The sequence below is a fragment of the Lampetra fluviatilis genome, chromosome 23 (assembly GCF_964198595.1).
Source record: "Lampetra fluviatilis chromosome 23, kcLamFluv1.1, whole genome shotgun sequence".
Taxonomy (NCBI): Eukaryota; Metazoa; Chordata; class Hyperoartia; order Petromyzontiformes; family Petromyzontidae; genus Lampetra; species Lampetra fluviatilis.
The window spans coordinates 12,272,305-12,294,787 of record NC_136297.1 but is presented as its reverse complement, the minus strand read 5'-3'; the positions used below and the strand labels follow the sequence as shown (position 1 = coordinate 12,294,787).

At 51.8% G+C, this 22,483-nt stretch overlaps 3 protein-coding genes across 3 annotated transcripts in view; 1 reads left to right on the top strand and 2 right to left on the bottom strand.

Annotated features, from left to right (window-relative positions):
* INTS1 (integrator complex subunit 1) overlaps window positions 1-9,189 on the bottom strand; it is a 33,078-nt gene extending 23,889 nt beyond the window's left edge. The window contains exons 1-12 of the mRNA XM_078867243.1: window positions 8,822-9,189; window positions 6,911-7,249; window positions 6,259-6,455; window positions 5,543-5,680; window positions 5,136-5,298; window positions 3,966-4,080; window positions 2,863-3,049; window positions 2,372-2,517; window positions 1,606-1,747; window positions 1,093-1,269; window positions 465-573; window positions 212-332 (exon numbers count right to left, since the gene is read on the bottom strand). Coding sequence (XP_078723369.1) covers window positions 212-332; window positions 465-573; window positions 1,093-1,269; window positions 1,606-1,747; window positions 2,372-2,517; window positions 2,863-3,049; window positions 3,966-4,080; window positions 5,136-5,298; window positions 5,543-5,680; window positions 6,259-6,455; window positions 6,911-7,249; window positions 8,822-9,155 — 2,168 coding nt within the window. The 5' untranslated portion in view covers window positions 9,156-9,189. The remainder of the gene's footprint in view (window positions 1-211; window positions 333-464; window positions 574-1,092; window positions 1,270-1,605; window positions 1,748-2,371; window positions 2,518-2,862; window positions 3,050-3,965; window positions 4,081-5,135; window positions 5,299-5,542; window positions 5,681-6,258; window positions 6,456-6,910; window positions 7,250-8,821) is intronic.
* Window positions 9,190-13,716: 4,527 nt separating this feature from the next.
* LOC144940938 (globin-like) lies at window positions 13,717-16,476 on the top strand. Its single transcript, XM_078867447.1, has 3 exons — window positions 13,717-13,901; window positions 15,137-15,368; window positions 16,142-16,476. The coding sequence occupies exons 1-3, from the start codon at window positions 13,780-13,782 to the stop codon at window positions 16,262-16,264; spliced, it is 477 nt and encodes a 158-aa protein (XP_078723573.1). The 5' UTR covers window positions 13,717-13,779; the 3' UTR covers window positions 16,265-16,476.
* Window positions 16,477-19,941: 3,465 nt separating this feature from the next.
* Window positions 19,942-22,483, bottom strand: part of LOC144940874 (myosin-16-like) — a 33,919-nt gene continuing 31,377 nt past the window's right edge. Inside the window, exons 41-44 of the mRNA XM_078867367.1 lie at window positions 22,068-22,238; window positions 21,603-21,803; window positions 20,646-20,848; window positions 19,942-20,268 (exon numbers count right to left, since the gene is read on the bottom strand). Of these exons, the coding sequence (XP_078723493.1) occupies window positions 20,681-20,848; window positions 21,603-21,803; window positions 22,068-22,238 (540 nt within the window). The 3' untranslated portion in view covers window positions 19,942-20,268; window positions 20,646-20,680. The remainder of the gene's footprint in view (window positions 20,269-20,645; window positions 20,849-21,602; window positions 21,804-22,067; window positions 22,239-22,483) is intronic.

Genomic DNA, 22,483 nt, shown 5'->3' with positions numbered 1-22,483 from the left:
GAAATTAGGGAATGTTTAAGTATTCTGTGTGAAACGAATCGAGATGAATGTCCAAGTACATGGTTCCCAGTTGGAGCATCTGATGTACTTTAGCGTAGAGGCACATGGCTCTAACATTTTTCGCACCCTGCACATAGCCATGGGCATGCATCAAGCTTGAGGAATGGAGTGGGTGAGTGGGTGAGCGGTGAGTGACGGTGCGCGTGCTCACCAGTGCACGTAGTCCTTGGCGGGCAGCTTGAACATGGCGGGCACGATAGTGTGGAGCCACCACACGGCATCTCGCTGTATCGCTGCGATCTGCCTCTGGAAGGCCCTCAGCTGATCCAGGTCTGAATTTACAAACGCACGCACGAACGAATGCACATATAAAGGACTGTGAGAGTCACTCGGCAATCTAACGCCGGGCTGGTCCGTACGACCGCCTGCGCCTGAACGATCGACGCACGCCACGAAGAACTCACGTTTCTTCTCGCCTTTGTCCCAAGCGAGGCCGGCTTCCTTCACCTGCCCCGTAATGCCCAGCATCATAGCCAGGGTTAGCAGATCCGTCGTCTGGATTACGAACCGGTCCTGAGCACAAAAGCACGACACGGGTGCAGTTAAACAAATGATATCCTTGAGTTGCCAACACCACCACCACAACACCTGGCTGCGTGCCGCATACTAACCGCGTGACGACCGCATCTCACGCTAACCGGATGCTTTGCTATAATCTTTTTTCGACAATGTACAGTGTGAAATCCGGCTGACTGCTGCAGTTGATGGCGCAAGCAACTCACAATCTTAAGTTTGCGAGTTTAAATCCTGGCCGAGAGTCCGATCAGCCCTTTAGAACACGTATGTATGTGTGCTGAACATCGATTCTGATCTTTAATTCCGCAGTTCTCAACCCGTAAAAGCCTTGTAGGGAGGGAGGCAGGTTGCGGCATGGATAACGTGCAGAAGATATATCAACACGAAACAATTGTGTTGCTTAACACCAAGTTGCCAAGAGGCGTGGACATGTGATCCCTCTGCACTGTGGCCCAATCGCGACACGGCCTACAGCCTCGTGTCCCACGTCCCGTCGCGCTGGCTGCACGCACAAACCTTGTGGTCGAGGTCCTGGAACTGCGTCTCCTTGCGCTCCTGCATGAGGCCCAGACAGAAGGCCTGGAAGTTCATCTCGTGCTTGGTCTGCTTGACGATCTCGCGCAGCAGCAGCCGCGAAGCGCGCAGGTAGTCCTCCTTGTTGACGAGCAGGTCCTGGAACACCATGGCCAGGTACTAGAGGGCGGTCGGAAAGCACCAGCACAGGCGTGCGCTCACGGTTAGGCCATCGTCATCAAAACCGTTCCCGTCAAATGAATTGGGCCTTCACGGCCAAGGCACCTCTCGCAACTCCGATTAGCAGTTGGCTACGTACGGTGATAAAATAGTTAAATAGACATGCACACAAGGCGATGGCGTTACACGCATCCCCGCGACGGCATCGCGCGGCTACACAGGTGACGTCGCCGCCGATTAAAAGCTTCCCGAGGACAAACGCGAGTTCCGAAAGCGATTCCTGAATCCCGCACTCGCACGCGTGTGGCCGTCGCTCCGCGTGCCCGGGTTTCTCACCTTGGGTGCGCCGTCGGGCGCGTGCTGCATCACGGTGTAGAGCACCTGCATGTTGTTGGGGTTGCGCATGTTGGACAGCTCGTTGAAGAGCAGGAACTTGACGAGCGTGCCCAGGTTGTCCTTGTGCGCGTTCAACAGCTCCCTAAAAGAAACACACACACACACACATTAGTTGATTACATTTGTGCTGCCAGTTTTCTGCCAGCTTTAAACCACGGACAGAGTGAGTGTTATTTAATGGTAATTGTATGATGGTCGATCTAACAATATACTCAAGCCAACTTAGGAGATAATTAACATCGATTTCAGTTTGTGCAATATTATTCGATTTCTTATCTGATTAATTAATTACCGATTACGGGTTCCATTACTCAACTGGGTAACACGTAATTAATTAGTGTGCCGCTGGTTCTCCAGGGATGTGGGGGATGCTGTATTAATCAACTAAATAGACTCATCGACCCATCTCTATTCTTTGGGTCTTTCGGCAAAGTCGCGTAGATAGGTTCAAAGAAAATAACAAAAATTTGTTCGTCATCAGGAAGATGACGAACGCTTGTGTTGCGATCGAAACGTCGTAGTTTTTTATTTTAGTTATTTTCTTTGAACCTATCTACGTGACTGTACCGAAAGACCCAAAGAATATGAATTCCTGCAGTCACGAAAGCTTTAAGTCAAGACCCATCTCTAGTTTAGCCGACTGACATCGACAAATTGATAACTGCGGGGCGAGCGAGCAAGCGATGGAGCCAAGTAAGTTGCTCACTTGATGCACAGCATGTAGTGGTTGAGCAGGGGCTTGGGCTTGAGTCGGATCTTGATGAGGTTGGAGATGACCTCCACGTCGTCGCTGCTGTGCGTGTTGCAGTTGGTGCACACGGACATGAGCAGCTCCTGCGCCGGCCTCGTCAGCTGCAACGAGAACATGACGGAGCCGGCGATCGTCAACGTCCCCGTTCGGCAATTTCCTCGCCAAACACACCACCCCCCCACTAGCCCCCTTCTTCTGTCACCATCGTTACTGCCATCGGAAACACCGTCACTTTCGCGGATGGCAACACTTTGGCTGATTTGGGATGATTTGGGCCTTGACAGTGGCACGTAGATTCGGACATTTGTGCACACGCACGAATTACATAACTCGATCCAATTGGCGACCCCATGCAGCATCAGCCAGTGTGACGCCCGCTATGCCACCCGGCCCATTCAGCCCGCAGACGGAAAGCCTCCCTCTCTCCTCCTGCTTCCATCGCTCACCTTGGGGTTCTGGAGCCAGATCTCCAGCTTCTGCACGGCGAGTAGGCGCGCCTGGCAGTAGCCGCATGTGGCAGCCAGCAGGCGCAGCAGGTTGCGCGACACGCTGTCCATGGGCTGCCGGCGGTTGAGCTGCTCGCGCAGCATCTCCACCACGTACTCCTCCACGCTCTCGCCCAGGTCCTCGTAGCTACGAGGAAATAGTTGCGCGTTCACGCGTTGGACGAGCGCACACGCAAATGACGAGCAATCGACGAGAGCGCGGTAGCCAGACGTTTTCCGAGCCATCGCGTGCTTAAAACTACACCGCACGCACAACCGCATTCGCGCGATATATGCAGAATCGTACACACACGCACACCTAACAAACACAATCACACAAATGCATGATCAGACATGAATAGCAAATGAACGCAAAGATCTCCCTATAGCCATGCAGACTGTTGGGGCAAGTACTGTAGGGGGACAACTTCATGCCTGGCTGTCTTTGTCTCCCCAGTGCTGATGTTTATACACTGCACCATGCACTCATTTGATGCTAAGTCAACCTAGGGAAGGCTCAAGACCATTTGTGACTTGCTGGTTGTGAGCTGGAATCAACTCCGGTTGCTTATTTCGTAGCGCAGCGCACTAACCACTGTGCCAACACTCCCCACACCCAACCACACACACACAGAAGAACAAGACATCCACACAATAACCCACGGGTGCATGTTAAGGGTAACAAGCCTTGGCAATGTAGGGTTAAGTGTTGGGTATTGAGACTACGACGCAGGTTCAGTGGTCAGGGACTCTTGTAGGAACTGGTGGGGTTCGAGGTTCGGCCTGGCCGGTGCTTGGATGGGTGACCACGATGAACGCCACATTGTCGTAGACGGCTGTGGATCTGTACCAATTCGTGGTGGTCAGCAGAGGGCAGTGCAGCACCATCCTCCACTCGACTGCGAATCTAAACTCGCCCATCTTCAAGGCCATTTATCCCTGCAGCGGAGTGACCAAAGTTGCTGTACACATCCACACACTGTAGGCTAGCTACAAAGTTCAAGCGAGTGATACAGGGGTCTGTGGGCCATGCGCTGACAGGCTGTGGCCAACGCGAGAATCACCGGTTCATGGTCTGCGCAGTCTCCTCGTCCGACGAAGTTTTGTCCTCGGCAATGAGGAGGTCCGGGGGCTCCTGGTTCTTGTCTTCTTCCTCCCCGGCCAGGTGGGGACTGGCACCTGCTCATCAATCAAACGACAATGAACAACATCGATTAGACTTCAATTACAGTGTTCATCCATCACGACCATCAGCGATAAGCGCCGGGGCCTGGAACTCATGAACAGCAGCAAGCGAGTCAATGAAATTGTCCAAATGCGGACCGTCTCTTGTGCTGTATTGTTTTCAGTTGTCTCATTTGTAAAGTTTGTTAACACTATTTAGCCTTAAAATGCAAAATTATCATAACACAAATCTTAATATGACTCTCACACGCACGATCGACTTATAAGGCCAGTTTTATTCACGTAGAAAAATGCGATTGGGACTCAAGCCTCTTCCTCAGTCGGGTCCTGCACGGGGAAATTTGGTCAATTCCTTTAGAAGGGAATGCTACCCTCCCCCACTGCCACATCTCTCACTGCCCCCCACCACCTTGACTGTGACTTAGACCAGAGTCCCAACTTCCCTGGACCAGTGGGACCAGTCAACCCTCAACAAATTTTCACGCAAAACACCGTCTTTTGCAACAACAAACAAACCCCGTATCTGCAACAGTTCAGCAGACCATTTCCCACGGCTCATGACCAGCGGTTCACGTCCTGTGGTCCATGGACCCCCCCTGGTGGTGGGGGGTTCCACGGAAAATAAAAACCATAACATCCTCACCAAGGAAAGAAATGTTCAAACAACTAAAGTAGTCGCACGTGGTGGTCCGCGAAATGCTTTGAGATTGAAAAGGGGTCGGCACACTCGAAAAAGACACCACCGGGCAAAAGGAAATCCGGCAGACCCAAAACCACGTGGCACAAGACCGTGAAGGACGAGCTGGTGGCAGTGATCATCCTCTCTTTGGGCGAGGTTCAACATGTCGCCAAGGACGGGAAGAAGTGGACGGAACTCACTGCGGCATTATGTCGCACAGGGGATGAAGAGGATTAACTAACACTCGAAAAGGTTGGGAACCGCTGTTCCAAACCAAGCAGTGAGAGTCTCACCACCACCACCACCACCACCACGCTCCCCCACCCGTGTTGACCGTGTGCCAGAGTGGCCACTGCGGAGAGGGCCTCACCGGCGCTTGCGTCGCTGCCGCCCGGGCGCGCCCCCTCCGCGGGCAGCATGAGGCAGCGCGGGGGCGACTTGGTGCCAAACGCCGTCTGGATGTTCTCCACAAACGCCTTGCAGTGGACGTTATCCACCCAGATGCGCTCACCCAGCGAGTCCTCGATGTACACCTGGCGTGCCGCGTGGCGACAGGAACGAGGTCGGCGTCCGGGTTAAGGGAGGACGGGAGTCAAGGAGGGCGTGAACTAGTTCGTCAAAGTCATGAAAACTCTTCCCGACACGCGTTTGTTCTTCGACGTACTCAGTTAGCGGTGCGTGCTAGCTGGACTAAAAATTCCATTCCAATCGTGCTCCGTATCATATTTTCGTCTCGTTTTCATCACCAATTCCATTGCTCAACCCCGCTCGGCTTACCTTGACGAAGAGCTCCGGCCAGTTCTCGTCCTCCTCGTAGGCGGCCATGAGGAGGTTGCAGGCCAGCACGGACACAAGGGGATTCCCCTTGGCCTTGATCGTCACGGTCGGGTCTCTCCTGAGCAGGCTGCACAGGGCCTGCACACACAACCACCGTTTACTTCGTCAGAACATGTGATATTGGTCATGGTCTTAGTCCTAGGCGACCACAACCAGTAAAATACTTGGCACGTCCTAGTTTGTGGATTTTACTTGGCAATTCTCTAAGTCTTGTCGACTAAAGTAATAAAAACTGTTGTCCGTTCTTTGTTATTACAAGTTGCCGTGAGGGGTGCACAAATCTCACCTGGCTAGATTTCATCCTGTCCATCATTAAGCTGGGCAGATATTTTCTCGTTATAGCCAATTACCAATTTTTTGGTCGTCTTCAGTGCAATGCCGTCTCCAATAACCTGACTAAATTATCTCGATTCTGCGTCTTAATTCACAATCGTCAATGTCGTCCCACCAGAGCCCATCAAGCATTTGTCTTTTGGTGGCTTAGTCGTCGTCACCATCGTGCTTGAAGAAATCTTGTCCAATCGGTCATCGTCGACTCAAACTTTTCGGGGGCACGCGCCCTAACCCCAACGACTTTTTCACACCATGCCGACTTCTACGCGGCCGCACCCCCCCTCCCCCGCCCCCTCAAGGGCACCCCCTGGGCGCGCTCTCACCTCGATGACGCCCTGCGTGGCAAACACGTTGGGTTTGACCTTGGCAAGGTGCATCAGGGTGAGGAAGAGCGTGGGGTCTGGCCGTGCGCGGTTCGCCTTCAGCTGCTTGACGGCGCCGCACAGGAGCCCGTCCACACGGTCGTCGTTCCCCTCATTCTCCGCCGCCTCGATGGCGTCCAGCAGCGCGCTCGGCGGGACTGCGCACAAACACGTGCAGGCAAAGGCAAGCACGCGCACACACAGTCACGCGTGCAGACCCCGCAAACGCATGCAAACGGACGTTAACACACACACGCGCAAGCGTACGCGCTATCAGTTTAAATCAGGGGTCGGCAACCTACGGCTCCGGAGCCGCATGCGGCTCTTTACGGGCTGCTTCTTGACGATATGTACGTGAGTACAGTATGTACTCAGATGCATTGTGGCTCTTGAAATACTGAATTTTGTACCGAATTGGAAAGAAATGGCTCTTCTTGTTATTGTGGTTGCCGACCCCTGGTCTAAATGTTACACAAGCGTATCGTTTCCATGAATCTGAAATAATCAGTTCTTCGACCCGTGTGCGTCGCACGCGATCGAATCGCGACAACTCATCGATCCGCGGGGCGGCGAATCTTTACATCCCCAGTATCAGCCGATGCTCCCGCTTCACCTTCAATGGGCACCACCGACGGCTCTCGGATGGACGGCGAGATGGTCCTCCTCTCGGCATCCGCAGCGTCCGCCAGGCGGCCCAGGGCGCTCAGGGCCCCGCCGCTACCGCTGAGGCTTCCGAGCTTGGGCCTCTTGCCCAGGCTGGCGCCGGAGGTCGAGCTGGACGGCGCATCGCGCTTGCGCTCCCCACCTAGCACCAAGCCGGCCCCCACCAATGAGGAGCCCACACTGGGTAAAGGGCCACCGCTGCCGGATTTGTGCAGGGTCGGCACGGACTTCGAGTCGATCGACTGCACCTTGCTGCCCAGGGCGATGAAGTCGCCGGGAGGTGGGTGAGCTGTTGGGTGTGGAGACACGTGGGGGCACTGCGTGTTAGGTGACCGATTGTGTGAACTGCATCTGCGTTTGTCAACGCCTCTCTGTCACCAGCCTCATTGATCATCAACGACCACCATCCTGTCGGGAGATATGTGCTGCCCAAGCTCATTTTAGTTTTTTAAGAAATAGCTTACAAGCAGTATTTACTTCAGCAAGCAAAACTTAGCACCCTTAGGGTGTCACCGGCAGAAGCAAGTTTGTTGGGTTGCCAGACGTTACTGACAAGAGCTGCGATGGGGCCAGTTTACCGCAAAAAAATCAGAGTAGACACATTTTTCACGCACTATTATGGAACATTATTGGCAATTATATATATTATATGCAACTCTCCGTATTTGTTGTTTATTCCAGTGGGATGGCTGCCGTGGGGTAATTGTTGCACGCCGGATTTGTAATCCACACGTGGTCGGTTCCATTCCACGTCTCAATGCGGCAGTGGGAACAATGAGAGCAAGTTTCTTAGATCACTGCCCACACGGCAATGCAAATACGTAAGTTACGGCGCATTTGGCCGTTCAGAGGGTCGCGTGCGGTAGGGTAAAGTGTGGGTCGTCTCCTATAGAGCCAAGTGGAAGCCCCAGCAGTGTTATGCCGGCAAGCAATTGCAGGGCTGTAACCTTTTCACATTACCGGACTGTATATATTAATCTGTCAATCCACTGCTGGATGAAGGATTTCCCACTCCTAGAAATCATCGGGGTGGTTTCATCATACTTTTAGGTTTTTTTCGGTAAAGTCACGAAGGGAAAAATAAATAATAAAATGATAAAAATAGTAGAAATAAAATAATAAATCACGACGTTATTTGATTTCTAATATTATTTCGATCATTTTATTATTTAGTTGTATTATTTACCTACGTGACTTTACCGAAATAAAAACTAAGAGTATGAATCCTTGCAGTCACGAAAGCTTCAAATCTAGAATTCACCATACTTCACCATCCTGCTCAGCGAGGGTCGAAAGACCCAGGATCGGTTCTAACGTCTCAATGCACCGATGCTGAACCCGTGACGAGGGGACCTGGTTCTTAGCGCAGTCCCATCAACATCGCGACGCCCGCTTACACCGTAGGGACGTGGAAGCGATCACTAATGAGCCAAAAGTGTCATTTGGATAAAAAAAAAACTGCATCCCAGTGGCGACTTGGATGCAGCTTTAAGATATTGACAAACGTCAATCGCTATGCTCCAAGCATGGGCGGTGGCGCAGCGATTAGCTCATCGAGCCGTGAGCCCGGATCACTCGCTCTGGCCTGCGTTCTGAAGGGCAATTGCTCGAAACGTCGCCGACTGCATTTGTGTTTCTTTTCATGGCAGTGTTGATTTTGTTTTCTCCTCCCCACGAACCTGGCGACGCGTGTGCAATGCCCGGCCGCGGCTAACATAAGTGGCGAGCGGTGCGGTGACGTTTGGCCCAAAACGACTCTCTCTCTCTCTCTCGCTCTCCAGCAGTGCATAGAGCAAGGACCGTGCGTGATCGATACGAGCACCCAGTTTCAGCGAAGAGTCGAGGCCCAGGCCTGGCCTACCCGAGGGTTTGCTGGGACGCCGAGTGGGCCCCGTCTTCTGCCGGTTCATGGCCGATCGAGCCGCCCCCCTCCTCCTCTCCCCGTTTTTCCGCTCCTCTCTCCTCCACCCCTCCACCTCCTCCTCCGCCTTCTTCTTCTGTTTGGTCGTCGCAGCAGCAGCAGCAGCAGCCGGCGGCGGCCTCCGATTGAGCTCCTCGGCCGACGGATCGCGGGCCCGAAGTTGACCGCAGCCACCACCACCCCCTACGCCTCCCCTACCAACATGGCCGCCGGCACGTCGCCCCACGTGCTGCTGTGACGTCACGCGGCGCGGGCCGTACTGCGGGGACGTCATGTTTGTTGCGTTCTCTCTCACACACCGCTCGCTCGCTCGCTCGCCCCCCCACTCCTCCTCACCACTCACTACTACCACCACGCACTGCCACCGGGGGTTGGGGGGAGGGTGCCGCGCGTGTGGCTCGCTCGGGGGCTTCGCGCGCTGCGGCCGGGCCGGCGGGGAAGCCGTCTCGCGCTACGGCGCGCGGGTTTTTTTTTATACCTGGCGCCGGTGACGTCACCCCGCCACGTAAGGCTGTGGGTGACGTCAGGCCGCCGATTGCCGTTGCGGGGGCGGCGGCGGGGGGAGGCGATGACGTCAACTCGCAAACATTTGGCGGGTGACGTCGCCGTCCTGCGGCATCGACGAGTGACGTCACGTGTGTGCTGGCGGATGACGTCATTTGAGAGCGGCGTTGGCGAGGCACGTCGCCCGCGGGGTTGTGATGCGTGGGCTTCATCTCGGCACCACGGAATGTATTCTTATGTTCTTTCGCTAAAGTCACGTAGGTAAAAAATTAAAATTAATAAAAGTAAAATAAAAATCACGACGTTTCGGAGGCAACACAAGCTTCCGTCTTCAGGTGGAACCGTCACAGCTCGATTGCTGTATCAAGTTTTATTTTTTTATTAATTTAAACATTTTACCTACGTGACTTTACCGAAAAAACCTAAGAATATGAATCCTTGCAGTCACGAAAGCTTCAAATCTAGAACCACAGAATGTGTCTTATTGATGTCTTATTGATGTCTTATTGTCACGACTTGCACAGCAAGGATCTTGCTGTGAGGCACAAGTTGTTTACCCAGCAAAGCCTCAATGGGTCTCAAGACGATTTTTTTTTTCAGGAGGGTCCTGCCAAGTTTTCACAGCAACGAGGCTGCTTTTGTGTGTAATCAATCCCAACTGAAGCATTAGCAGCGTAATTATTTTTAGCATTAAAAAGTCTTGACCAATACCAAGTTACAAGGTTTTTTTTTTATCTTATGTTAGCTATGGCAGGACATTGGAGAACCCAGACGAAACCTATGTATAACAAGTTCAAGTTCATTGATTAGGTAGAGCCCTGTGAGCCATTCGGCTCTTGCATCGGGTGCAACCGCAACAAACAAAAACATGAACAAGAAAACATCTTAAAGTGACTATGTGACTAAGTGCAAACAGAAAATCCAAGAAAAGACAACAAAATATTGCAGAAAAAGCACCGTACACCAACACTGTGTGCAAAAATCCCAGTGGGATGCAAGTCAAACAACAACAACAACCACAAGACAACTTAGATCAAGGCCATCAGTCTAACTCTGTACTACAACAAACAAACATGGCCAAACCGAATAACTTTTCGAAAATCACCAAAATGAAGCCATAAAAACAATGAAACAGTGATCATAGGAACTGTGACAGAATTTTCACAATAAACGACGTAAACAACATGTACCACCAAACCCTGCAGCCATAGCTGGCTGCATGAGTCACTCAACCCCATTCAATGACCGCTGCCTCGCCTCCGGTCTCGCGTTCACCACCGCAGCGGCGTTGCCACTCTTGAAATATCGAGGGGTTTTTTTTTGTTTGTTCCAAATTCGAAAAAAACAATAGCTCCTCTTGTTGTTGTGTTTGTCGACCCATGCACTTGCCTCTTCTTGCACGTATCTCAATTGTTCACAAATACAGGGTGCCTAAAAATGCTTTTAACACTTACGTATATGGGACTATCGTTTTTAATGGAAAAAGAACGGATAATTCACTGTAACATGATAACAAATGTCATGTTAATAGCTTCAAAAAGTCAGTCTTCACTTGTTCACCATCATTGTCAACGCGTGCCTCGAATCTTCTCCAGGTGGTCTCCAGAGCCCGGAGTCAGCACATTTCTCGTGGCATTGTTGTAAATTCTCAGAAGTGTTCACATATTTTTTTTAAGCACCCTGTATTACAATGTCAAATGCTAGGAGTAATTACACCTAAATGTAAGGCGTGAGGCTATAAATGTCTCGATTTAAAGCTTTCGTGACTGCAGGGATTCATATTATTGATTCTTTCGGTAAAGTCACGTAGAAAGGAAATAATAAAAAAATATAAATAAAAAAAATATAATTCTCACGGCGTTTCGATTGCAACACAAGCAATCATCATCAGGTGTGAAAACCACAGCAATAAAATAGATGTTGTATGTATGTTGAACTTCTTTCGCGCCGTACGTAGCCAACCTTGCTTATCGTAGGTGCGGGGGAAGGGCAACGTACTAAGCACACGAAGCGGTTCTAAAGAAATGACTTTTCAATCTGGATGTAAAAAGTGCTCAAGATCTCCCATCACACGACTGGCAGCAGAGTGGACTGCACATGTCTCGAAGAAGGTGAATGCGTGATGTGCCTTACAAGACAGCCATTCCATCGTGTGATCAGCACCTGGGTACGTCTGTACAGAAGGTCGTGGGTTTTCGACCCCGACCCTGATGCCTGTATATTTGGAGTTTGCGTGTTCTGTCTCTCTCCCGGTGGTTGTGAGGATTTTTATCCGGATCCTCCGTTTTTTTCTTCCACATTTAGAATCAACATCACGCGTCGAGGGCATTTGGCTGCAATCCATTTGCACGTGATAAGCCCACTTCGTTGAGCTGTCTGTTTGTAATGGCCAGGTCGCTTCTGAGAAAAGAGCTGCATGATTCAGTGGGCCTTACTTGGTAAAATAAAAATATTATTGGTTCTTTCGGTAAAGTCACGTAGAAGGGAAATAATAAAATAATAAAAATATAACACAATAAAAATGCTCACGACGTTTCGACTGCAACACAAGCAATCATCATCACGTCGTGAGAATTTTTATTGTTTTTATATTTATATTATTTTATTATTTCCCTTCTACGTGACTTTACCGAAAGAACCAAGAATATGAATCCCTGCAGTCACGAAAGCTTTAAATATAAAAATAGTTTTAATAATTTTTACAGGAATAGTGTTCATCACTGCCTCCGCATGCTTGCGTTTACTCTGGATCCTTCGGTTTCACACTTATACATTGGCTGAGAACATTGATATCAAATCATACAATGTAGGAAACCTCCAAGAAAAAAAAAGTTATTGGACTAGTTCTGGCTTTTTAAAACAAATAAGCAGTTACTATGTTTTATAACATTTGCATTGCAACGTTAATGCAAGCGAATCCAGAGAGGGTTGCGTTACTCAACCAATGCGCACGGACAATCGAGTTTGAGCAACATCACTGACCATTTTGAAAAGTCACCGTATCTGTCAGTGGGCAAGTTGCCAAATTGCTGATGACAGGATACGGTAATTTGATATCATCAGCAAGTGTTGTGTCAATCCTGCACACTCGCCATCAGCACTATGTAGCAACGAGCAGCTATAACATCACAATGAAATCCCCAAACATAAAACAATGCTGTAATAAAATTACTACGACTAAGATAGAACTAATACAAATGTATATCATTTAAAATAAACACGTTACAAACTCGACAATCACAAATAGAATTGCACAAAAGCGTGGGGAGTGGTGGCGCACCATGACGAGTGATATTTTGAACCAGTCCTGTGCTTTCAAACTCACTAACCCACACAGACCGGCATGGTGAAGTATGGTCAAACAACCCCCTATGGCTGGACACAACGTGGTGAGGCCTTCATCCAGCAGTGGATTCAAGGGCTGAAAATAATTACAAATGTATCGTATCAGAAGCGACACAAAAACTGTGGCTTTCACTCGGTTACCAGGAGAATTATTTTTCTGTATTTGACTCGGCGAAATTGAAGCATTAACTCAATACGTTCAAGATGTGTTAACGCGCTGATATTCAGCAAAGAAGCTGAGACGGAAGCGGCGGATGGCACAGAGAACGAGACACAAACGACCGTAGGTTAAACCAAACGGAATGAATGCATATCAGACTGGTGAATGAGAGCGGGTTTTACGTGTGAGCTTTGCACACAACTCCTGTGTCTCTCTTTGCTACGTAACCGTGCAAATTCAGTACACAGCGCTGCAGTGACCTCGCCCATGGCCACAACTTTTGGTTTCTGGATGGGTGCAAAAGCGGGGTCGTTATTGTTCACGAAACGAGTAAAGAATACGTGTACTCACAATCCTCCTGGACACGGAGCACTGAAATTAATCTGTTTTTTTCTGTCAGAATAAAATGTCAAGGTAATACGTATTGTGAGGTTTGGTTTACATTTTTGGTTTACATTTTATTGGGTTTACATGTCCTGCTCATACAATTTGCATGAATATGGGCCACGTGTTGAACAGTAATGGAATCACGGTGTTAAAGATGGAGTAAAACACGTGCCATATTAAACGGTATATTCCACACGGCGTACAATTCAAAGCGTTAATCTTCTCGTCAATACCGAAACTGTCGAAAACCTGATTTGGAAATAGCCTGAACGTTTGCTGATCACCAAACAAATGTATATCTCGCGCGCATTGCAAAACCACAATTAATTACTCACCTTACTTAACCTCACGTTGCACAACAACGGGTTAAGCAAGCGGGGCCTTCGATGTTTCGCTATTTAAGGGCCCCCCTCCTCCTGATACTGCACAGCATCGCCTCCTGTGAATCCCGCCTTCGGCTCGTTGTCTCTTGCAAGCCGCTGCAAAGCCCCTCATTCTCGCCATGCCTATCGTCGACTCTGGAAGTGTTGGGGCTCTGTCTGGCGCCGAGAAGGCTGCCATCGCCGACAGCTGGAAGGCCGTCTACTCCAACTACGAGGAGGCGGGCAAGGCCATCCTCATCAAGTGAGTGCCTCGTTGCTCGTTCGGTGCGAAGCGCCAAATGTGACGCGACCACCGTCACGTGGCGTCCGTTGCTCGGCGTGGCCACGTGCGTTTAACGGTGGCGAGGCGTATGTTATGTTGGACTTCCTTCGTACCGACCGTGCTTATCGGAGGTGCGGGGGAAGGACAGCGATCTAAACACAAAAAGCAGCTCTAACGTAGTGCGTTTTCAGTCGAGATTTAAAAGAGCAGAGCTCCACCGGCTTTCTAATATTGGAAGGAGGAGCGTTCCAGACGGCCGCAGACGCGCATCTGAAAGCGCGCGGAGCAGCGGCCGTCCTTGTCCGATGGCCAGCAGCCAAAAGCCGCTGCAGCGGGCATGGCCGGAGTTCGCGTGATGGTGGTTTATGCTCCTTGAAGAGATCAGCAAGGCATTGTGGTTCAATTGTGACAAGCACTTTGTGTGTGTGTGTGTAATGAGTGCGACCATACAACAATGTATCACTCGGCAAACCAGGAAGACAAATGCAGCTAGGCGAGCATTGCGCGGACAACCGATGGGGATGCTGCAGCTCCCGTGTCACGGCCACGTGCCGGAGAATTCGCTCACAGCCACCGACCGTCGCGAATTGTCACCGTCTCAATGCCACTGGGCATTTGGTGATACTGAGGCTGCTGCTGCTGCGTTGGCAGTGGGGCACTAGCACAGATGACAACAACGACAACAACCAAACACCTCTAACGCATTCGTTAATAAAGAAAACAATTGTTGACGCAGCGGCTCTTCTCCGTAGCACGTCATGTGTTCTGGAGAAGATGAACATGACGTGTTCTTTTGAGGCAGTATTATTGACGAATATGCTGAGTTTTTGTTGTTTTAGCTTTGAGTACAGATTAAGTGAGCGGGCGAGACAAACATAATACCAATCAAAGAGAGTGAGCACACGTCAAAAGTGCAACGCCTTTGCTGTGAAGGAAGAGCTAAGTGTTGAAACAGGAAAATTCGGCAAACGAGAAGTTGGATCTCAGTGAGATTTTCCAGGTGAAATATCAGAATGTAAAAAAAAAATACGAACTCAGAATATTCCCGAGCAGAAACATTCATCCCTGCAAACTCCATCCCCCGTGACGTCGGTGCTAGGGCAGGCTCATAGATGCCTCTTCCCGTGTTGGCCAGCATGCTTCCATCATCAGCTGGAGATGATTTCGCACGACACTCGGCCACCACGTTGACGTTGCGTTTTCTCTCCCGCCAGGTTCTTCACGTCCAACGCCGGCGTGCAGGACTTCTTCCCCAAGTTCAAGGGGCTCGACTCGGCCGACCAGCTGAGCAAGTCGGCCGCCGTGCGCTGGCACGCCGAGAGGATCATCAACGCCGTCAACGACGCCGTGGTGGCCCTGGACGACCCCGAGAAGCTGAGCCTGAAGCTCAAGGCCCTGAGCAAGAAGCATGCCCAGGAGTTCAACGTGGACCCCCAGTACTTCAAGGTGCACTCACTGACTTTACCGTTGTTCGCTTGCCAACGCAAATCTTGGTCACAAGCCACGGGGCACAATTCGCTTTGTGATGAAGCGCAGCTTACAGGAGCGCGGACGCACACGCACACATAACACAAGCTCCCTGGAATTGGTAGCGTGCAGATTATCAATGTGAATAACCACTGTGGGAAATTGCGCAGCCCTACGATTGCTTGTTCATGCCACTGATGGCAGAACAACATCCACCGCAGAGGAGTTACAGAGCCCCCTCGAGAGGCTATTTGATGTCAAATGAATGTCAGTGGTCTTGGAACAGGTCTGAGCGAGCCCACGCTTTACCCCATCACATGCGACCTGCCCATCGAATAAGCGTGGTGGTGGTGGACCCATTCACGCCGCTGGGTGGACAGGCGCTGGGGGGGGGGGGATTTAAGAAATCTGCCCCATAGTTTCAACTGCCGCGTCGGAAGATCGGATTGAACCGACGACAATAACACAACCACTTTGGCAGCACGTGTGTGTAGGGTTTTATATATATAGGCACAACAGGTGGCACAGCTGGTGCATCTGCCAGTCATCTCAGTCAGCCAACCCGTGGCACCTGGGTTTGTCCCGTGACCTGTCAGCGAGCCTTCGGCACTTCACGTGGCCTCAAAGTGCACCGGGCCTGGCACAGGTGCACCGTCACTTAGTGGCGAATGGCGGGTATTGGTATAAACATATAGAAAGTCACACGCTGAAATGCGTGCTTTGTCTTCTTCTGTCTGTGTCTTTGTGTGCAGGTTCTGGCTGTTAACATCCTGGAGGGGGTGTCTTCTGCTAACGGAGGTTTAGGGGACGAGGCTCAAGCCGCTTGGGAGAAATTCCTCAGCCAAGTCAGCATCCTGCTGAAATCCCAGTACTAGAGGCCCTCCGACCAACCGCAAACGTCCTGGAACATGACAACGAACAGCTGCTGCACGCAATTTGCTTCCCATTCGCTAAACTGGCACCGGGGACACCGCCCTCTCTGTGCCGGCATTTACACAAACAGACCCTGGCCCGAACCAGCGCCCTGACCCACGGTAACTCTGTGGAGCTGGTCCGCAGTGTATGACAACGCAAAAATAAAGCGCTTTTTTTTAACTGAAATCCCACTGTTGCGTGTCTCATTCCTCCCTTTGTTAACTCCTGGTGCATGACTGTAGACTCACGATGCAAAATGCACGGTTTATCAAATGCAGTGAATCTGGATATGAGCACACCTTATATCGGCGTAGTTTTGATATCAGCAACACATTACACTGCTGTGGATGTAAGTGCATAACCATATGCAATTGAGATGAACCGTGTAAACCATGCTCGGTGGGAGGCAAGGGAGCGTTGATGCACGGGGTTAGCCGAGCCCGGTAACCTGAGTTCGACTCCCGAGTCGATGTGTGAACTATCGGTGGGACCCCCGCACAGCACAAGGTGGTGAAGTATAGACAAATACATTACTTTTTAACGTTTAAAATGAGTAACGATAACCCCAATTAGACGATATTCAGACAATGGGCGACACGAGTATCGTTGATTCTATATCGGACGGAATGTTACTCTGTTATGGCAACCCTAATACAATGACTATTACAAAACGCAAATATCTCGGTATGCAACCAAACAAAATCGCAAACAATTACTGTAATTTCTGAAACAATTACCGGTAATGCGACGACGACAACAGCAAAATAAGTGAACCAACCACATCCTCAACTCTGCGCAGCACCACTTTGCATCGAGCTGGTAGCTGCAACGCCATTCCACTTCTGCTCGCGGTCCGTGATGGAGGCGTCAGGGCCCACGAGGCGAGTTCGCAGCCCGACGCTCGGACAGACCCCGGCGCGATGCCTCGTGCCTGGCAAGTCGCGTGAGTCCGTTCGCCCTCGACCCCTCCACCCCCCCCTCCTCCTTGGGACCAACTACGGGCCAACAGCAGCCATTTATTGGTCAGGAACCTCAGATGGCTCGATGTCCACACATGCCCCTGTAGGAGGGAGTTTGCGCAACTCATTCGCTGAGCTCCAGCGCGCAGCGTGCGGTGTTGCTGTGAGATTGGTTACGTGCTCCAGCGGTTGCTCAATCGAGATCGGGTCCGACCGCGTCGCGCAATTGAACTAAGGCGCTCTACAGATAATTAAGAATGGCACGACGTATGAATGCGATGGTGGAGATGAGGTGAATACAATAGACGAGGAGAGGAAGCAGTGGGCAGGGGGGGGCGAATCTGTGATGGTGCTGAATTCGGAGACAGCCAGATTGATGACAGTAAATGTTCGTCAATGGATTGAATGAATGAGGGTTAATGAGTGATAGCCGTGTAATGAGAATATGAAGAGGGAATGGTAAGGGTGGCGGTGGTTTGAGGGGGAGTATAAGGCGGGGGGGGGGGTCGTGGGGTGAGCTAGGGGTAACAATAAGTGAGTTGTGTGTGAGGAGCGGAAACTTAGTGAGCGAAGGTGACCGCTTAATGTGGAGTGGGAAGTTTGTTCCAGTGAAAGGTGGTGGGCGAGAAGAGAGAGAGAGCGAGCGACAGCGTGGATTGAACACAACGAGGAGGAGGAACACACGGAGAGAGAGAGAGAGTGAGAGGTACAGCAGGGCTTGCGTGCAGACACCAACACAGTCCACGCCTTCAAGCATCGCGTGCGATGCTGCCTCACCACTCCTATGGCGATGGGACAATACACAGAGCAGCGCTCGCTCTGCCTGTTGCTTCTCAAAGGGGGCTGCAAACATCAGCACCTTGGACAGCGCCGTTCGGTTTTGGTGGCGGTCCCACGTTAATGCAGCTAGAGGCGCAGCCCTGCAATTGCTGGCTCACGACACTGGGCATCCACTAGACGGAGCTCTGTGGAGTTGTGTTTTGGCCTGCTCTTCCATGCCGGACAGACGTTGTGGTAGAGGTTGGAGTGCCCACATTGTACCTCACCGCACGTGGCCTACAAAATCGACTGTGGTGAAGCCGTTCATACTGCTGGGCGGACAGAGGCGGTAAGACGTAGAGGGGCGGGGAGGGGGGGAAATTCAAGAGGCTTGCCTCATTGTTTCAATTGCCGCTCCGGGAGATAGAATGGAACCGGCGGTGTGCTAACCATTGCACTTTCAGCGAAATATTGAGAACATCAAAAACGTTCGCTATGCCTGTTGTCGATGATTGTTAAAGTGTTTAGTCTAACATGCACGTGATTGTCGTGAGAGTGTTACGAATAGAGTTACAATCAGGGTGGCTGGGGGCGGTTAAGGGCAGTTTGCAGCTCAGTGGATGATTCCCTTTGAGGCAAAATTGTCTCGGGGAAGGTACGGGTAAAGGCGCAGCCCTGCAAGTGCTTTCTCGCGCCACCTGCTGGCGGAAGAAGCCTCCACGAGAGGGCGCTGTTAGAGAGTCCCCTCCAGCGGATATCCTGGCCTACTCTTCCACGCTGGCTGGAGGTCTTGGAATAGATGTCAATGTCCACACTTTACCCCCCCCCCCCCCCAGCACGTGCGGCCTGCCGATCTCCGAACTGTGGTTGTTATCCTGCCGGGTGGACAGAGGCGGGGTGGTGGCGGTGGATCTCGTCTCCTCCGTGGTTGCAACTGCCGCCCCGGGAGATTGGACCGACGGCATCTGAATAGCAAGTCCGGTGTGCTCGTCATCACGCCAGGCCGGAATCAGTCACAATGTTTTTTTGTTTTTATTGTTCCCACAGATTTCTCTCATTGGAAGCACTTCGCCATGGTTTTACTGTGTTTGTTGTGTGTTGGGTTTGTTTTTGTTCGAGGCGAAAGAAAAAGGCACGAAACACACGCGGAGCAGTTCGTTTTCAGGTTGTTTATTGCGTGTTAAATAACTACAGTGACTACTACGGTTTGTTATGCGCAGAGCGACGCTCGGTCCGGATTGCAGCGGGCACGCGACAGCGGCGAGACAGAAAGAGGGGGGGGGAGGGGGAGCAGGGAGGGGGGGCAGGGAGTGGGGGGCAGGGAGGGGGGATCTCGCGACGTTCACCGGCGGGCGACGACGCGTTGTTGTTGTTGTTAGATTGCATCTTCGTGGGCAGCGCTTGCTCGCATCGCATTCACACACAGGGCACACGCAACTTGCTTTAACACGGCGCAGCAGCGCCCGGCTGGAGACACCTCACAGGACGACCCCGGCCCGTGCCACACTGAAGGCATGGCGGCGTACAAATGCATGGCCACCCTCTCCAACTAAATTCTGATTTAAAAAAAAATAGAGTTTTGTGTTACAAATGAGCACCTCTGGTTATTCAAATGGCGATTCAAATATCCGTATTTTTTTTTTTAATTACCAAATGATTTTTTTCGTCGTTGTCTTTCAACTACGATGCATTTGTCGTGATTGCGTGTGGGTCTTTCAGGGTCTCTGAGCGTTTCTATAATTTGCTCCCTCGCACAAACAACGATCCACAACGCCTTCTCCACCTCACAACCGCGGTCATTCGTTCCATTCACCGCCCACGCAATCGCACAGCGCAATACAAAACTTAAAACGTAGTTTGTGTCGGCAGCCCCCTATCGTCAATTATTTTCAACCCCCACCCTCTCCCCCCCCCGAGAACCTTCAAGAGCACAGCGAGCCCTGAAATCTAAAAAAAGTGTCGCGAAAATCTTCCCCCGCGGTTCTTCATTCGTGCACCTCTGCTCGTGCGTCGCGCGCACGTGAGCGCTTCTTGAGTGCGTATCCCTGCGCACGTGCGTGCCTCGGGCGTTTTAAATGAAGACGAGTGGCGGAAAGATCGACGTTCCGTCGACGCGTCGCCGGGGTGTGGTGGGTGACGGCCCCCAAGGGCTTCGCTGGTGTCTTCCCGCTCTGCAGTGGACGCTCGCCGATAATTCCGCCGGTCTTTGCCTGCCGTCGTGAAGCTTGAATGGGTGTGCTGCAATCCTGTGGGTGGAATTGTAAGTTCAGCTGCATGTCTGCACGTGTGTTGAACTTCTTTTGCGCCCTACGGTGCGGGTGAAGGACAACGAACTGAACGGCAAAAGCAGTTTTAAAGAAAAGAGTTTTCAATCTGGACGATTTAAAAGTGGCAATGCTCCAGCTGCCTCCTAATATCGGAAGAGCGTTCCAGACGGCCGCAGAAGCGCATCGGAAAGCGCCGCGCGATACAGCGACCATCTCCTGTTCGATGGCCAGCTCTCAGGCATCTTGAACAAACACTTTGCAACTTGTTTTAACAAACCGACCGGGGCAGTGCATGCACGCGCGTGCGCGCACCAAATGCGTAGTGGGTGTGAGTGAGGAGTGGCACGCCGGGTTACCGGAGGGGCATCGGTGCGGGTGCCCGCCGGCTCCCTCACTCCTCGTGCGTGGTGATCGTGGTGAAGCCCTTGATGGTCTGGCCGCGGTTCTTGAGCCGCAGCTTCACAAGCGCCGACTCGGCCATGCCGGCACGCTCCTCCGCCTCGTCCAGCTCGTGCACTGTCTTGCGGTACTTGACGAGGTTGCCGCTCGCCTCCTCCTCCTGCACCGCACGGAGGGGAGGGGGAGGGGGGGTCACAGGGGGTCATGCCGGGTCACGAAGGGGTCAAAGGCCGGTGTGGATGGCGTTGTTTTTTTGTTTTGTTAACACGGTTGCTGAACACAGTGGCCCCCAAAGCCCAAAAACGTCATGCGGCCAGCGGCAATCAGTACGAGGTTACGATGGGGGAGAGAAGTGTTCTAGATTTGAAGCTTTCGTGACTGCAAGGAATCATCTTCTTAGGTTTTTTCGGTAAAGTCACGTAGAAAGTAAAATAAAATAAAAACAAAAATCACGACGTTTCGGAGGCAACACAAGTCTCCGTCATCAGGTGGGACCGTCACAGCCAGATTAGCTGTATCACTTGTTGCCTCCGAAACGTCGTGATTTTTGTTTTTATTTTATTTTACTTTCTACGTGACTTTACAGAAAAAACCTAAGAAGAGAGAAGTGTTGTGACCGGCAGCACGGTGGCTGAGCACAGTGTCGATGAGAGAAACAAACATTCACACTTCGGGACGTGGCTTTTGTAAGCGGTGGGCCTGCCTCGCAGAGTGCAAACACAAGCACCCTGTAGACTAAGGGGGGGCTTTGGAGCGTGGCCCCAGCCACACCACGCCGGCCACAACCCTCGTGTGCCACGTAGGCCTGAATAGGAGCTCGCCAACGGCCCTCGCCCCGACGGTTCTGCTCCGGCCGTCTTTGTCGGTGACGGTGGTGGCGACGGCGCGTGGGGGGAGCGGAGCGCGTCACGTACCACCAGCTCCATCTGCCGCTTGTAGGTCTTGATCTTGCTCTGCAGCCGGTCCACCAGCTCCTGCATGCGCTGCTGGTTCTTGTGGTCTTCCTCCGTCTGGAAGATGAGCTCCTTCATGCGGCGCTCTATCTTGCGGAGGTTCTTGATGGTCTCCGCGTGGCGCTTCTGCTCCGAGTCCAGGTCAGCCTCCAGCTCGCGGATCTGCGTTTGATTTCACACGCGACGCACACGCATTCCGATCAGCGCCCGGCTCCAGTCTCGAGTTAAGTCTGCGCCAAGGGGACGATGCTGTGGTCTGACAAACGGCGAATGGCGAACGCTCGCTGCGGTTAACTGAGCGACGTGGGTGAGCGAGACTTTGACACGCGCGCATCGGGCCACGGTAGAGTTTATTATCATGTAAGGAATAAACCAGGGATCTGCGTTGTTCATACGAAGCCGGCGTTTGCAACCGGTGGTGCTCACCCTGAGCTCGAGCTTCTGGATGATCTTCTTGCCGCCCTTCATCGCCATCGCTTCGGCCTCCTCCAGCTTGACGGAGAGGTCGCGGAACTGCTGCTCCATGTTCTTCTTGATCTTCTCCAGGTGCGACGCGTGGTCCTGCTCCTGCTTCAGCTCCTCCGCCATGCGGGCGGCCTGTGGCCGGGTTCACGCACACACATCGTCACGTGCCGCCCCAGTTCACACGCACCATCACGCGCTGCTGTCGTCACGAGCAGAGAACGAATCGTGGAGCATGCAGAGTATTGACTGGAGCCGCCCCTACTGGACATTTGTGAAAACAAGAGCTTCATAGCTCATCGGATTCCTCCTCCAGACTAAATAAAGATTCTGATTCTGAGCTAACGCGCCATTAGCCCTGCCCCTAGGCCTGCTTGGCC